This window comes from Carcharhinus amblyrhynchos, chromosome 3 (assembly GCF_965287045.1).
Source record: "Carcharhinus amblyrhynchos chromosome 3, sCarAmb.v2.hapA, whole genome shotgun sequence".
Classification (NCBI taxonomy): domain Eukaryota; kingdom Metazoa; phylum Chordata; class Chondrichthyes; order Carcharhiniformes; family Carcharhinidae; genus Carcharhinus; species Carcharhinus amblyrhynchos.
The window spans coordinates 115,425,459-115,439,346 of NC_137326.1; the positions used below are offsets into that span (position 1 = coordinate 115,425,459).

Sequence of the window (13,888 nt, forward strand, 5' to 3'; positions counted from 1 at the left end):
CAAAACCATTTCTCTACTGATGCTGATTTCCTTCAGCTCCTCACTAAAGCTTGTTTCTCTCAGAACTTCTGGTACATTATTCATATAGAAGACGGAAGCAAAGTGCAAATTTAATTCCTCATTCATTTCTTTATTCCCTGTTATGAATTTTCCTGTTTTTGACTGTAAAAGACCTACATTTGTTTGCATCAATCTTTTCCCTTTACATCGCTATAGAAACTTTTACACAGTTTTTATGTTGCCCGCTTGCTTACTTTCATACTTAATTTTTCCCTTCTTAATCAATCCCTTGTCCTCTTTTGCTGAATTTTAAACTGCTCCCAATCCTCAGGTCTATTACTTCTACTTGCCAATTTGTATGCTTTTTCCCTGAATCTGATACTATCTCTAATTTCCCTCGTAAGCCATGGTTTGACCACAATTTCCTTAGCACACTTGCGCCAAACAGGAATAAACAACTTCTGCAATTCACCTATTCGTTCTTTAAATGCCTGCCATTGCCTGTCCACTATCCTGCCTTTCAGTAATCTTTCCCAGTACATCAAGGCCAATTCATTACTCATACCATCATATTTACCTTTATTGAGATTCAGGACCCTGGTGTCAAAATCAACTAATCACTGTCCACCTTGACAAAATATTCTACCATGTTATGGTCACTTGTCCCCAAGGGTTCTCTCACCACTAGGTTGCCACTAATCCTTTCTCATTGCACAACACCCAGTCCAAGATGGGCTGTTCCCTTGTTGGTTCCTCAATATATTACTCCAGAAAACCATGTCCTATACACTCCAGAAATTTCTCCTCTGTTGTACTTTGACTAATTTGTGTCCCCCAATCAATATGCCAACTAAAGATGCCCATAATCCCAGATGTTCCTTTAACATGCATCTCTGATTTCCTGTCTAATGCTTTTCCCAACATTACCACTACAGTTTGGTGGTCTGTATATTACCCCCAGAAATGTTTTTTTGCCCCTTGTTGTTTCTCAACTTGACCCATACAGATTCCATATCATCAATGCTAATATCCTTCCTCAATATCATATCAATATCATCTTTAATCAACAATGCAACTTCACCACCTTTTCCTTTCTATCTGTCCTTCATAAACACTGAATAGTCTTCAATGTTTAGTTCCCATCCTTGGACACCTTGGAGTCACGTCTTCGTAATGCCAGCTATATCATACCCCTTTACATCTATCTGTGTAACTAACTCATCCATTTTGTTTCAAATGTTCTGAGCATTCAGGCACAAAATCTTAAGGTGAGCACTTTTAACATTTCTTTTCCCTTTCCTATTATTTTTTACTCAGTCCTTATCTGACTCTGGCCCTTGATTTCTCTGCCTATCACTTTCCTTACTCCTTTACTGTATTTTTCTCTTGTTCTTAATTCCCCCTGCTCTGGTTCCCATTGCAAATGTTCCCATTTCTCTGCCATATTAGCATAAGCCCTTCCAACCACTCCCACAAGTACACCCCCAGCCCCCATTTTAACAAGTTGATAACAGTTTAATTAACAGAAATTTTATGCCATAAATCACAGAGGAACCCTCAGTGGGAAAATATAAGCATGCATTCAACTCAATTCCAAATTGGACTTCTGTATAATCATTGTTCCAGTGCAGACAACCGTAATTCAATTGTGTGAATTCAGCTCAGTAAACATACCAATAACATTGGACACTTTTTGATCTCATTTATAAAAATGTTCCCTGTCTCACTGATATTTTCATATATATTAAAAGATGATTCTTCCATGACCACTACAGCAACTTCAGCACAAGTAAATACAACAGAGAGACCTTCTTCAACAACATCATTAACATCATCAGCAGGTAAAGCAAATTACAATTATCTTCTACATCATAGAAGAAATGACTGATATTGCTGATATATAGCATTCTAAGATAGTACAGTACAGAATAGGAGGTAACCATCTGGCCCATTGACTCTGTGGCAGCTCTTTTAAAGATTAATTCAGTTAGCTCCACTTTCCTATTTTAATACCACAATCTCTGCAGTTTATTTTTCTAAATTTCTCTATTCAAGGTTACTATCAAATTTTCAAACATCACCCAATCAAACAATATATTTCAAAACCTAACCATTTATTGCATGAAAAAGGTTTTTCTCATGTCACTTTTGATTCTTTTGCTTTGCACCTTATACTGACACTCTTTAGTTCATTCAGCCATTGGAAACAGTTTATCTTTCATTTTACCTAGAACTTTCATGATTTAAACATCTTCATCAAATCTGCTCTTAGCATTCACTCCTTTAAGGAGGACAACATCAGCTTCCCCACTCTAGCCACATAATTTTAACCCCATACCCATGGAACTATTTTATACAATCTTTTCTCCAGACTCTACAAAACCTCAAGTCCTTCCTTGTCACTGATGCCACACATAACTACTACCTTAAAAGTTCAGCAATGGCAGAAATATTGATGTTCTCAATAAAAGTAACACTTGTATTTAAATAAAAACTCAAAAGGGTACAATTTTATGAATTTGTTCCGCCTGTAGATTGGTGTGGTGCGACCATAAGATTGCTTGAGAAGTCAAAAATGGGAATCACGCCAATTTTCCTGCTGGTTCCCATCATATGAAAATATCTTCTGGGCATGATGAGGAGCACACCTAAAATGTGTGATACATTAATTTACATGTATATGCATGTATCTCAATATAATTAGTGTGGTACTCAGAATCATACCCCCTCACTTACCTTAATGACCTTGTCGGTGAGATGTCACGCCAGCGAGGAAAACACGGGCGGCACAGTAGCACAGTGGTTAGCACTGCTGCTTCACAGCTCCAGGGACCTGGGTTCGATTCCCAGGTCAGGTCACTGTCTGTGTGGAGTTTGCACATTCTCCTCGTGTTTGCGTGAGTTTCCTCCGGGTGCTCTGGTTTCCTCTCACAGTCCAAAGATGTGCAGGTTAGGTTGATTGACCATGCTAAAATTGCCCCTTAGTGTCCTGAGATGTGTAGGTTAGAGGGATTAGCGGGTAAATGTGTAGGGATATGGGGTTAGGGCCTGGATGGGATTGTGGTCAGTGCAGACTCGATGGGCCGAAGGGCCTCTTTCTGCACTGTAGGGTTCTATGATTCTATGATATGAAAACACCTGCTCCATAGTGGCCTGCTGTAGGCGCAGCAGTAGTGAAGGGGAGTGAGGAGCTAAGTCGTTCTGATCACCAGCCACTGTGGTGCAATGGGGGTAGGGTTCACAGACCTGGCCATAATGCATGTTGGGATTGGGGGGCTTGTATGGGTGTCTGGCGGGGGGGGGGTTGTGGAGGATGATGTCAGTCATGGGGTTGCCAAGCTTGGGCGTGGCAGTGGCTGGGGCCTCCTGAGAGGGGGAAGGGGAGGTGTGAGGGATGCTGCTGCCACTAAAGGGGGTGCAGACGTTGCTCATCTCACTGATATTTTCATATATATTAAAAGATGCATCTTCCATAATTGCTACAACAACTTCGGCACAAGTAAATACAACTGTGAGCCCTTCTTCAACAACAACATCAGCAAGTAAAGCAAATTACAATCTCCTTCTACATCATAAAGGAAATAACCGATGTTGCTAATACATAGCACTCTAAAATAGTACAGTATAGAATAGATAACTATCTGACCCATTGAGTCTGTCCTTATATGTCTTCATATGCCCTGTTTGTGAACAGAACTCCCACTCACCTGATGAAGGAGCAGCACTCTGAAAGCTTGTGGCTTGTGCTACTAAATAAAGCTGTTAGACTTTAACCTATGTTGTGAGACTTCTTACTGTGCTTACCCTGGTCCAACACTGGCATCCCCACACCATTGAGTCTGTGCCAGGTCTTTCAAAGACCGTATACATAGACGACCTGGAGGAGGGGGCTGAGTGTAGGGTAACAAAATTTGCTGATGACACGAAGATGAGTGGAAAAGCGAATTGCGTGGAGGACGCGGAAAGTCTGCAGAGAGATTTGGATAAGCTGAGTGAGTGGGCGAGGACCTGGCAGATGGAGTATAATGTTAGCAAATGTGAGGTTATCCATTTTGGTAGAAGTAATAGTAGGAAGGAATATTATTTGAAGGGTGAAAAGCTGCAGCATGCTACTGTGCAGAGGGACCTGGCGGTCCTTGTGCACGAATCACAAAAACTCAGTCTGCAGGTGCAGCAGGTGATCAAGAAGGCAAATGGAATGTTGGCCTTTATCGCGAGGGGGTACAATATAAAAGCAGGGAGGTCTTGCTGCAACTGTACAAGGCACTGGTGAGGCCGTAACTGGAGTACTGTGTGCAGTTTTGATCCCCTTACTTGCGTAAGGATATATTGGCCTTGGAGGGAGTACAGAGAAGGTTCACCAGGCTGATACTGGAGATGAGGAGGTTAGCTTATGAAGAGAGATTAAATAGACTTGGCCTGTACTCGTTGGAGTTTAGAAAGCTTGAGGGGGGATCTTATAGAGACTTACAAGATAATGAAGGGGCTGGATAGGGTAGAGGTAGAGAGATTCTTTCCGCTTAGAAAGGAAAACAGAACTAGAGGGCACAGCCTCAAAATAAGTGGGGGGGGGGTGGCGGGAGTGGGCAGTTTAGAACGGAGTTGAGGAGGAACTTCTTCACTCAAAGGGTGGTGAATCTCTGGAATTCTCTGCCCATTGAAGTAGTGGAGGCTACCTCATTGAATTTATTTAAGTCACAGGTGGATAGATTTCTGATAGACAAGGGAATTAAGGGTTATGGGGAACAGGCGGGAAAGTGGAACTGATCCACTTCAGATCAGCCATGATCTTATTGAATGGCAGGGCAGACTCGAAGGGCTAGATGGCCTACTTCTAATTTACTAATGTTAATTCAGTTAGCCCCACTTTTCTATTTTAATATCACAATTTCTGCAATTTATTTTTCTAACTTTCTCTATTCAAGGTTACTATCAAATTTTCAAGTATCACCCTATCAAGCAATGCATTTAAAAATCGAACCATTTGTTGCATGAAAAAGGTTTTTCCCGTGTCACTTCTGATTCTTTTGGCCCAGCACCTTATACCTACACCCTTAGTTCATTCAGCCATTGGAAACAGTTTATCTTTTATTCTACTTAAAATGTTTATGACTTAAACACCTTCATCAAATCTGCTCCCAGCATTCATTCCTTTAGGGAAAACAACATAAGCTTCTCCATTCTACCAACATAATTTTAATCCCATATCCATTGAACCATTTTACACAATCTTTTCTTAAGACTCTACAAAACCTCATATCCTTCCTTGTCACTGATGCCACGCATCAGTGCTACCTTAAAAGGCCAGGAATAGCACTAAACCAGAAATATTGATGCTGTCAATAATAGTAATATTTCTATTTAAATCAAAACTCAAAGGATGTGATTTTATGACCTTGTTACGCCTGTAGTTTGGCCTGTTGAGGTCATAAGATCACTCGAGAAACCAAAAGCATGAATCGTGCCTGTTTTCCCGCCAATTCTCAGTGTATGATACTTTTATTCTGGACATGTGAAGGAGCGCACTCAAAACAGGCAAACCGTCAGTTTGCATGCATCTCAGTACTATTAGCATGGTCCACATGCAATCATTCCCCCTCACTTACTTTAATGACCTTGTCGGCTCGACACCATGCCGGCGAGGAAAACATGTGCTATGTAAAAGTCAGATGCAGATGCAGCAGTAGCAAAGCGGAGCTAGGAGGTAGGTACCTCTGATCTCCAGCATCTGGGCTGCGGGTGTTGGGTCTCAGTTGCAGCTATGGTGTGTGGTGGGATAGGGGGCAGGGGGAGGGGTGGCAGGGTAGGTGATTAGATAGGAGGTCTCGTGCCAGTCTGGGGGTCCAGAACTCAGGGGTTGGTGCGGATTGGGGCCTGGTTTTGACTGCATCTCCCCTGGCTGCTGAGCAAACCTCTGAGGGGTCACTAATGGGTGTGGCCACCAACCCAGTGCTGTCACCATGGCACCTTCCCTCTGTCAGCTATACAGACTCTGACTGCTGATATTCCATCCCAGTGACTCCACTAACAGAAACAAGCAGCGGATCGCTCAGCTGCTGTTCCAGGCAAGGGATCTGTACAGGTGTTAAATGGCTCCTCACACGGCATGAATATTGCAGTGCTGGGACTTTGGTAGGAAGAATAGAGAGGTAGACTATTTTCTAAACGGGGAGAGAATTCAGAAATCAGAAAAGCAAAGGGACTTGGGAGTCCAAGTTCAGGATTCTCTTGAGGTTAACTTACAGATTGAGTTGGTAGTTGGGAAAGCAGTGCAGTGTTAACGTTCATTTCGAGAGGACTAGAATACAAAACCAGGGATGTACTGCTAAGACTTTATAAGGCACCGGTCAGACCACATTTGGAATATTGTGAACAATTTTGGACTCTATCGAAGGAAAGATATGCCAGCCTTGAAGAGCGTCTAGAGGAGGTTCGCCAGAATGATCCCGGGAATGAAAGCTTGATGTTTGAAGACTCCGGGTCTATACTTTATGGAGTTTAGAATAATGAGGGGGGATTTCATTGAAACTTACAGAATACTGAAAGACCTGGATACAGTGAACATGGAGATGATGTTTTCATCAGTAGGAGAGACTAGGATCCAAGGGCAAAGCTCAGAATAAAAGGATGACCCTTTAGACCAAGATGAGGAGGACTTTCTTCAGTTAGTGGATGGGAAATCTGTGGATGTCATTCCCAGAGAACCTAAGTCATTGAGGGTATTTAAGACAGAGATAGATAGGTTCTAGATTTGTAAGGGGATCAAGGTTACAGGGAGAAGATGGGAGAATGGGATTGAGAAGCATATCAGCCATAATCGAATGGCAGAGAAGGCTCGATGGGCCAAATGGCCTAATTCTGCTTCTTATCTTAAGATCTTAAAGAAGGCCTTGCGACAGCCAGAAACTCCTGAGTGGAAGGTCACAGGCTGGGCTCCTCCTTCCTCTGTATGCCAGTAGAGCCCTGGATCACTCCATGAGATGGCGGAGCTGCTGGATTGGGCTTCAGAAGCTCAGTTGTCACCTGGCCCTATCAGGCCTGGAGGCCCAATTGCATTCGCCCCATGCTGTGTGAGCCCTTGGTGATGGCCCTCTAAGTCTGGGCCAGCAAGGGGAAACTCTTCAGGTGTGGTGATGGGGGAGGGGGGAAATGTTTGAAATGCTGCAATCAAGAAAACCATTGCATTCTATCAAAATGATCTTCAACCACAGAATAAAGCACACCAACTGAGGTCTGAGGTGAAAAACTGCTTTTCGTTCCCCAAATACAGTGCACCATATTCAGGACAAGAGCCAGTGTGCAATGGAATACTCTTCAGTTGCCTGGATAGGTGATACTCCAACAACACGAAATACTTGACACCATCCCAGTCAAAGCAGCCTGCTTGAGCAGCATGCCATCCACAAACATGAGCATTCACTCTCTCCACTAATGGCACACATATGCTACACAATGTATGACATATGAAATGCACTGCATTAACTCGCCAAGTGTTGGCAGTGACTTCCAAACACACAACGATACCACCTTTAAGCACAAGAGGAGCATATGCCTGGGAACACCACCATCTCCACATACCCCTCCAAGCCACATATGATCCTAACTTGGAACTATATCACTGTTCTTTCACTGCCTTGGAATCAAAACTCTGGACTTCCCTTCCCAGCTACATACTTTGTACCCAGGAATATTTAATAGTGAGTCCTGCCATTGCGTGTGCAAGGTTTCTGTTATCATCACAATATCATGGGATTTTCTGGCCTTACTTGTCCCGAGGTCAACAGACCTTTCCATGGTCTGCCCCTTACCCGCTCTGATTCCTGTGATGGGCAGGACAGTAAAATTCATATCCATATCTCCACAACTCAATCTGCACCTTTCAATCTTATTAACTATACTGTATGCAATCACATACATGCATTGTAACCTTGATTTAGATGTCATTACTTTCTCCCTTTATTGATTAACTTATCATTAGCTACACTCATGCTTGTTGTCTCTCCCAATGTGTTGGGCATCCTGGTATTTCTCTGAATATTTCCTCTTGTTCCCCACATTGCTGCCAAGGTACTTGAAAACTCTCCTGACAGCACTAGCAAAGCACAAGGAATTCAGTCGCAATTCTGTCCAGGTGCCATTTTCCCACAGTCCTAGTGTCCCAGGAACCTGGAGCCCTCCCTACTGCACCATTTTTCCAGCTACACAATTAACTGCATTATCCTTCTATTTCTGTCCTCACTTGAAGGTGGCAACTGTGAGTAATCCAGAGATTACTATATTTGCACAGCAAGAAGTCTCACAACACCAGGTTAAAGTCCAACAGGTCTATTTAGAATCACAAACTTGCAGAGTGCTGCTCCTTCATCAGCTGAGTGGAGAGGTAGGTTCCGCAAACATGACATATATGGACAAAGACACAATTGCCGTGTTTGTGAAACCTAGCTCTTCACTCACTTGGTGAAGGAGTGGTGCTCTAAAAGCTCATGATTCCAAATAAATCTGTTGGACTTTAACCTGGTGTTGTGAGACTTCTCACTGTGCCAACTCCAATCCAATGCCGGCATCTCCACATCATACTATATTTGCAGTCCTGCTTGCTAATTTTCTAACCAGCTCCCTAATTTCTGATTACAGGACACCTTCCCCATCCTACCCAAGTAATTGGTACCAATGTGGACCTCTGGCTGTTCTCCCTTCCCGAGAACAATGACCTGCAATTGATCTGTGACATCCTTAACCTCAACAACAGTGAGGCAACATATTGTCCTGCTGTCATGTCTGCAGCCACCAAAACTCTTGTCTCTTCTCCTGCCTAACAAACCCCCTATCAATATTGCTCTTCCATTCTTCTTCCTCCTGTCCTTTTGTCACAAACCTGGTTCTGACTGCACTCCTCTGATGAATCAGCTCATACACCAGCTTTCAAAATGAAATAGTGATTTCTGAACAGACCCCAGGAGACTTTGCATGACATGCCTCGTTCTTCAGGACTGCCTGGTGGTCATGTATTCCTTCTCTGCCCCCAGGCCCGTTAGCCATGATGTGACTACCTCACTGAATGTTTTATTCACATTTTTCCCAGCTTCATAGATGCACTATAGACTCTAGCCACTGCTGAAACTCAAAGTGAGACTTCACCTGTCTGCAGCTGGCAGCATTTCTGCACATATTGTCATTTAGAACACTGGTAATATCCATGACTTTGCACACATTACAGGACACACATTCCACTTGAATGAATTGCCCTGCCATGTTTTAATTTTACGTCTTTTTCTTTAACCCCATTATATTTTTGATTACTTGTATTATTTTACCATATTGGCCCAAATTTTTGTTTGTTACACATGCTACTTTTTCACACACTGCTCCTTAAACTAGCCATCAAATAAATAGCCTCTTCTCCTGCAGCAGGGCAAGACCACTCTTTAAAAGATGAAAAGTTAAGAAAGTAAGAGACAAAAAAGTCCCCTTTCCCAATGCCACAAATTCCCACCTTGATCCAAATTCCCAAATATACTCGCCAGTCTGTGCCTCATTCAAAATGAAGCATCTCTCAATGAATGTGTGCATCACTTATAGTGCAATGAATTGGAATATTGCTCTCTTTCAATGACATCTCTTTTAACATAGAACATTACAGCACAAACAGGCCCTTCGGCCCACAAGTTGCGCCGATCATATCCATACCTACCAGGCCATAAAACTATCTGTGACTCCCAATCCCATTAAATCCCATATAATCATCCAGAAGTCTTTTAAAAGACCCCAGCGAGTTTGCCTCTACCACCACCGATGGCAGCCGATTCCACTCACTCACCACCCTCTGAGTGAAAAACTTACCCCTAACATCTCCTCTGTACCTGCTCCCCAGCAACTTAAACCTGTGTCCTCTCATAGCGACCATTTCAGCCCTGGGAAATAGCCTCCGAGAATCCACCCTATCCATACCTCTCAACATTTTATAAACCTCTATCAGGTCGCCTCTCGACCTTCATCTCTCCAGGGAGAAGAGACATAGCTCCCTCAACCTGTCTTCGTAAGGCATGCCTCCCAATCCAGGCAACATCCTTGTAAATCTCCTCTGCACCCTCTCAATAGCTTCCACTTCCTTCCTGTAGTGAGGCGACCAGAACTGCGCACAGTACTCCAAGTGGGGTCTGACAAGGGTCTTAAAAAGTTGCAGCATCATCATCATCAGTTACATCATCATCATCTTCAATATCAAAACAAAACATCTTGGTAGCAAAGCTACCAAGTTCCAATGTGATAAAAAAAACTTATGAACTGTATGTTAATGGTGGTAGAGACAATAATCTTAAATGCACCATTGTAAAGAATATTTTCCACAGTAAAGGATATTTGTGCTCCCATGATGCCATTTCTGAGAAGTGTCATATTTCCACTGCCATAATACTATTCAAAATATCAATACTGAGAATGGATGACCAATTATCATGCTCACTGATTTTTTGCATGGAGATCAAAATTTCCCAAATCATTCCTCAATCTCACAGAATGACATACTGATATTGCTATGATTTTGTCTCAAAAGATGTGACATCTTCTGGAACCTCAGAAGGAAGTACTTCAACAGAGGCAATTACAACTGTGACCACTTCCTCAGCAACTGCAACACCTGCATTAACAGGTATCATCTATAGCAATCTAGCAAACGAATATTAGGAAGCAATAAATGATGCATTGATGATAAGAACATAAGAAATAGGAGCAGGAGTAGGCCAACTAGCCCTTCGAGCCTGCCCCGCCATTCAATAAGATCATGGCTGATCTGTCTTGGCTCAGTTCCACATTCCTGCCCTCTCCCCATAACCCTTAATCCCCTCTCTTATCAAAAACCCATCAACCCGCGTCTTAAAAATATTTAGCGAGGTAGCCTCCACCACTTCAACGGGCAGAGAATTCCAGAGGTTCACCACCCTTTGAGTGAAGAAGTTCCTCCTCAACTCCGTTCTAAACCGCCCCCCCTTTATCTTGAGGCTGTGCCCCCTAGTCCTACTATCCTTTCTGAGCGGGAAGAGTCTCTCCACCTCTATCCTATCCATCCCATTCATCATGTTATACGTCTCAATGAGATCTCCCCTCATTCTTCCAAACTCTAACGAGTACAAGCCTAATTTATTCAGCCTCTCCTCATAGCTCAACCCCCTCAACTCCGGCATCAGCCTAGTAAACCTCCTCTGCACTCCCTCCAAGGCCAAAATATCCTTGCGTAAGTACGGCGCCCAAAACTGCACACAGTACTCCAGCTGCGGCCTCACCAATGCCCTATACAGCCGCAGCAAGACCTCCCTACTTTTATATTCAATCCCCCTCGCGATGAAGGCCAGCATCCCATTCGCCTTCCTGACCACCTGCTGCACCTGCAAGCTGGGTTTTTGCGACTCATGCACAAGGATGCATTTCAGAAAAAAGAACATGATCAGTGATCATCGAAGATGCTACTTTGAAAGGTTAAAATTGATTGTAAGCCAACCACGTTTATATTCTCTGTAATGATAAATTTTACATTCAATAAAACATCTTGTAACAGCCTACCTAAATGAGTCACATAGAGCTTAACTTTTGAGAGCAAGGTTAGTCTTACAGTAAGTATCAAACCAAAACACTATTTACATGTCATTACGATTTAGAAACATGGAAACTAGAGGCAGCAGTAGGCCATTCAGCCATTGGAGCCTGCTGCACTATTCATTTTGATCATGGCTGATCATCAAAACCAATATCCTAATTCTGCCTCTCCCCCCCAACTCATATCCATTTAGCCCCAAGAGCTACATCAAATTTCTTCTTGAAGTCATATAATGGTTTCAACTATTCCCTGTGGTAGTGAATTCCACAGATTCACTACTGTCTGAGTGAAGAAATGTGTCCTCACCTCAGTACTAAAAGGTTTACTCTTGATCCTCAAACTATAACCTCTAGCTCAAGAGCCCATGCCATTGGTTAGCCACATATTGCAATCAGCAGGAATATTGCTTTCTTTCACTGATAACTGTTTTAATATTGACAGCTACGTCATCACTTTCAACGTCTGAAGTAACCACATCAACAGAACGACCTTTAGCGGTAACCACATCTTCCGCCACTTCATAGAACACAGAACATAGAACATAGAACACTACAGCACAAACAGGCCCTTTGGCCCACAAGTTGCGCTGATCACATCAACACCTACCAATCTATAGACCTATCTATAACCCCCAATCCCATTAAACCCCATATACTCATCCAGAAGTCTTTTAAAAGACCCCAGCGAGTTCGCCTCCACCACCACTGACGGCAGCCGATTCCATTCACTCACCACCGTCTGAGTGAAAAACTTACCCCTAACATCACTTCTGTACCTACCTCCCCGCACCTTAAATCTGTGTCCTCTCGTAGCGACCATTTCAACCCGGGGAAATAGCCTCTGAGAATCCACCCTATCTATTCCTCTCAACATCTTATAAACTTCTATCAGGTCGCCTCTCAACCTTCGTCTCTCCAGGGAGGAGAGTCCCAGCTCCCTCAACCTAACTTCATAAGGCATGCCTCCCAGTCCAGGCAACATCCTTGTAAATCTCCTCTGTACCCTTTCAATAGCTTCTACGTCTTTCCTATAGTGAGGCGACCAGAACTGCGCACAGTACTCCAAATGAGGCCTGACAAGGGTCTTATAAAGTTGCAGCATTACCTCCCGATTCCTGAACTCAATCCCTCGATTAATGAAGGCCAGTACACCATACGCCTTCTTGACCACATCCTCCACCTGCGAGGCCGATTTAAGAGTCCTGTGGACCCGGACCCCAAGATCCTTCTGTTCTTCAACACAGCTAAGACTCCTGCCCTTGATAGTGTACTCGTTCATCCCGTTGGTTCTGCCAAAATGGACGACTACACATTTATCTGCGTTGAAGTCCATCTGCCACTTCTCCGCCCAGCCCTGCATCCTATTTATGTCCTGCTGCAACTTTTGACATCCTTCCAGACCATCCACAACACCACCGACCTTCGTGTCATCAGCGAACTTACTTACCCATCCCTCCACTTCCTCATCCAGGTCATTTATGAAAATGACAAACAGCAAGGGTCCTAGAACAGATCCCTGGGGCACTCCACTGGTGACTGACCTCCATGCCGAAAAAGACCCATCCACAACCACTCTCTGCCTTCTGCAGGCAAGCCAGTTCTGGATCCACAAGGCCAAAGGCCCTTGGATCCCATGCCCTCTCACCTTCTCAAGAAGTCTTGCATGGGGGACCTTATCAAACGCCTTGCTGAAGTCCATGTACACCACGTCCACTGCACTTCCTTCGTCAATGTGTTCAGTCACATTATCGAAGAACTCAACTAGGCTCGTAAGGCACGACCTGCCCTTGACAAATCCATGCTGACTATTTCTGATAATGTCAAACCTCTCCAGATGCTCGTAAATCTTGTCCCTCAGAAGCCTCTCCATCAGCTTACCAACCACTGAGGTCAGACTCACTGGTCGGTAATTTCCCGGGCTATCTCTGTTCCCTTTCTTGAAAATAGGAACTACATCCGCAATCCTCCAATCTTCCGGAACCTCTCCCGTCTCCATTGACGACGCAAAGATCATTGCCAGGGGCTCTGCAATCACTTCCCTTGCCTCCCACAGTATCCTGGGGTACATCCCATCTGGTCCCGGCGACTTATCTATCTTGATAGAATTCAAAAGTTCTAACACATCCTCCTCCTTAATATCCACATACTCAATCTTTTCCATCTGCTGCAAATCCGTAGCAAAATCTCCCAGATCAGTTTCTACCGTGAATACTGAGGCAAAGAACTCATTAAGCACCTCTGCCATTTCTTCTGGTTCCACACAGACCTTTCCCTCTTCACCTTTTATAGGTCCTATCCC

The 13,888-nt window shown here is 43.7% G+C and overlaps 1 protein-coding gene across 1 annotated transcript in view; it reads left to right on the forward strand.

The window, feature by feature from the left end:
* LOC145341249 (uncharacterized) overlaps positions 1-13,888 on the forward strand; it is a 326,614-nt gene that overhangs the window by 32,175 nt on the left and 280,551 nt on the right. The window contains exons 5-6 of the mRNA XM_080186176.1: positions 1,752-1,841; positions 10,553-10,648. Coding sequence (XP_080042302.1) covers positions 1,752-1,841; positions 10,553-10,648 — 186 coding nt within the window. The remainder of the gene's footprint in view (positions 1-1,751; positions 1,842-10,552; positions 10,649-13,888) is intronic.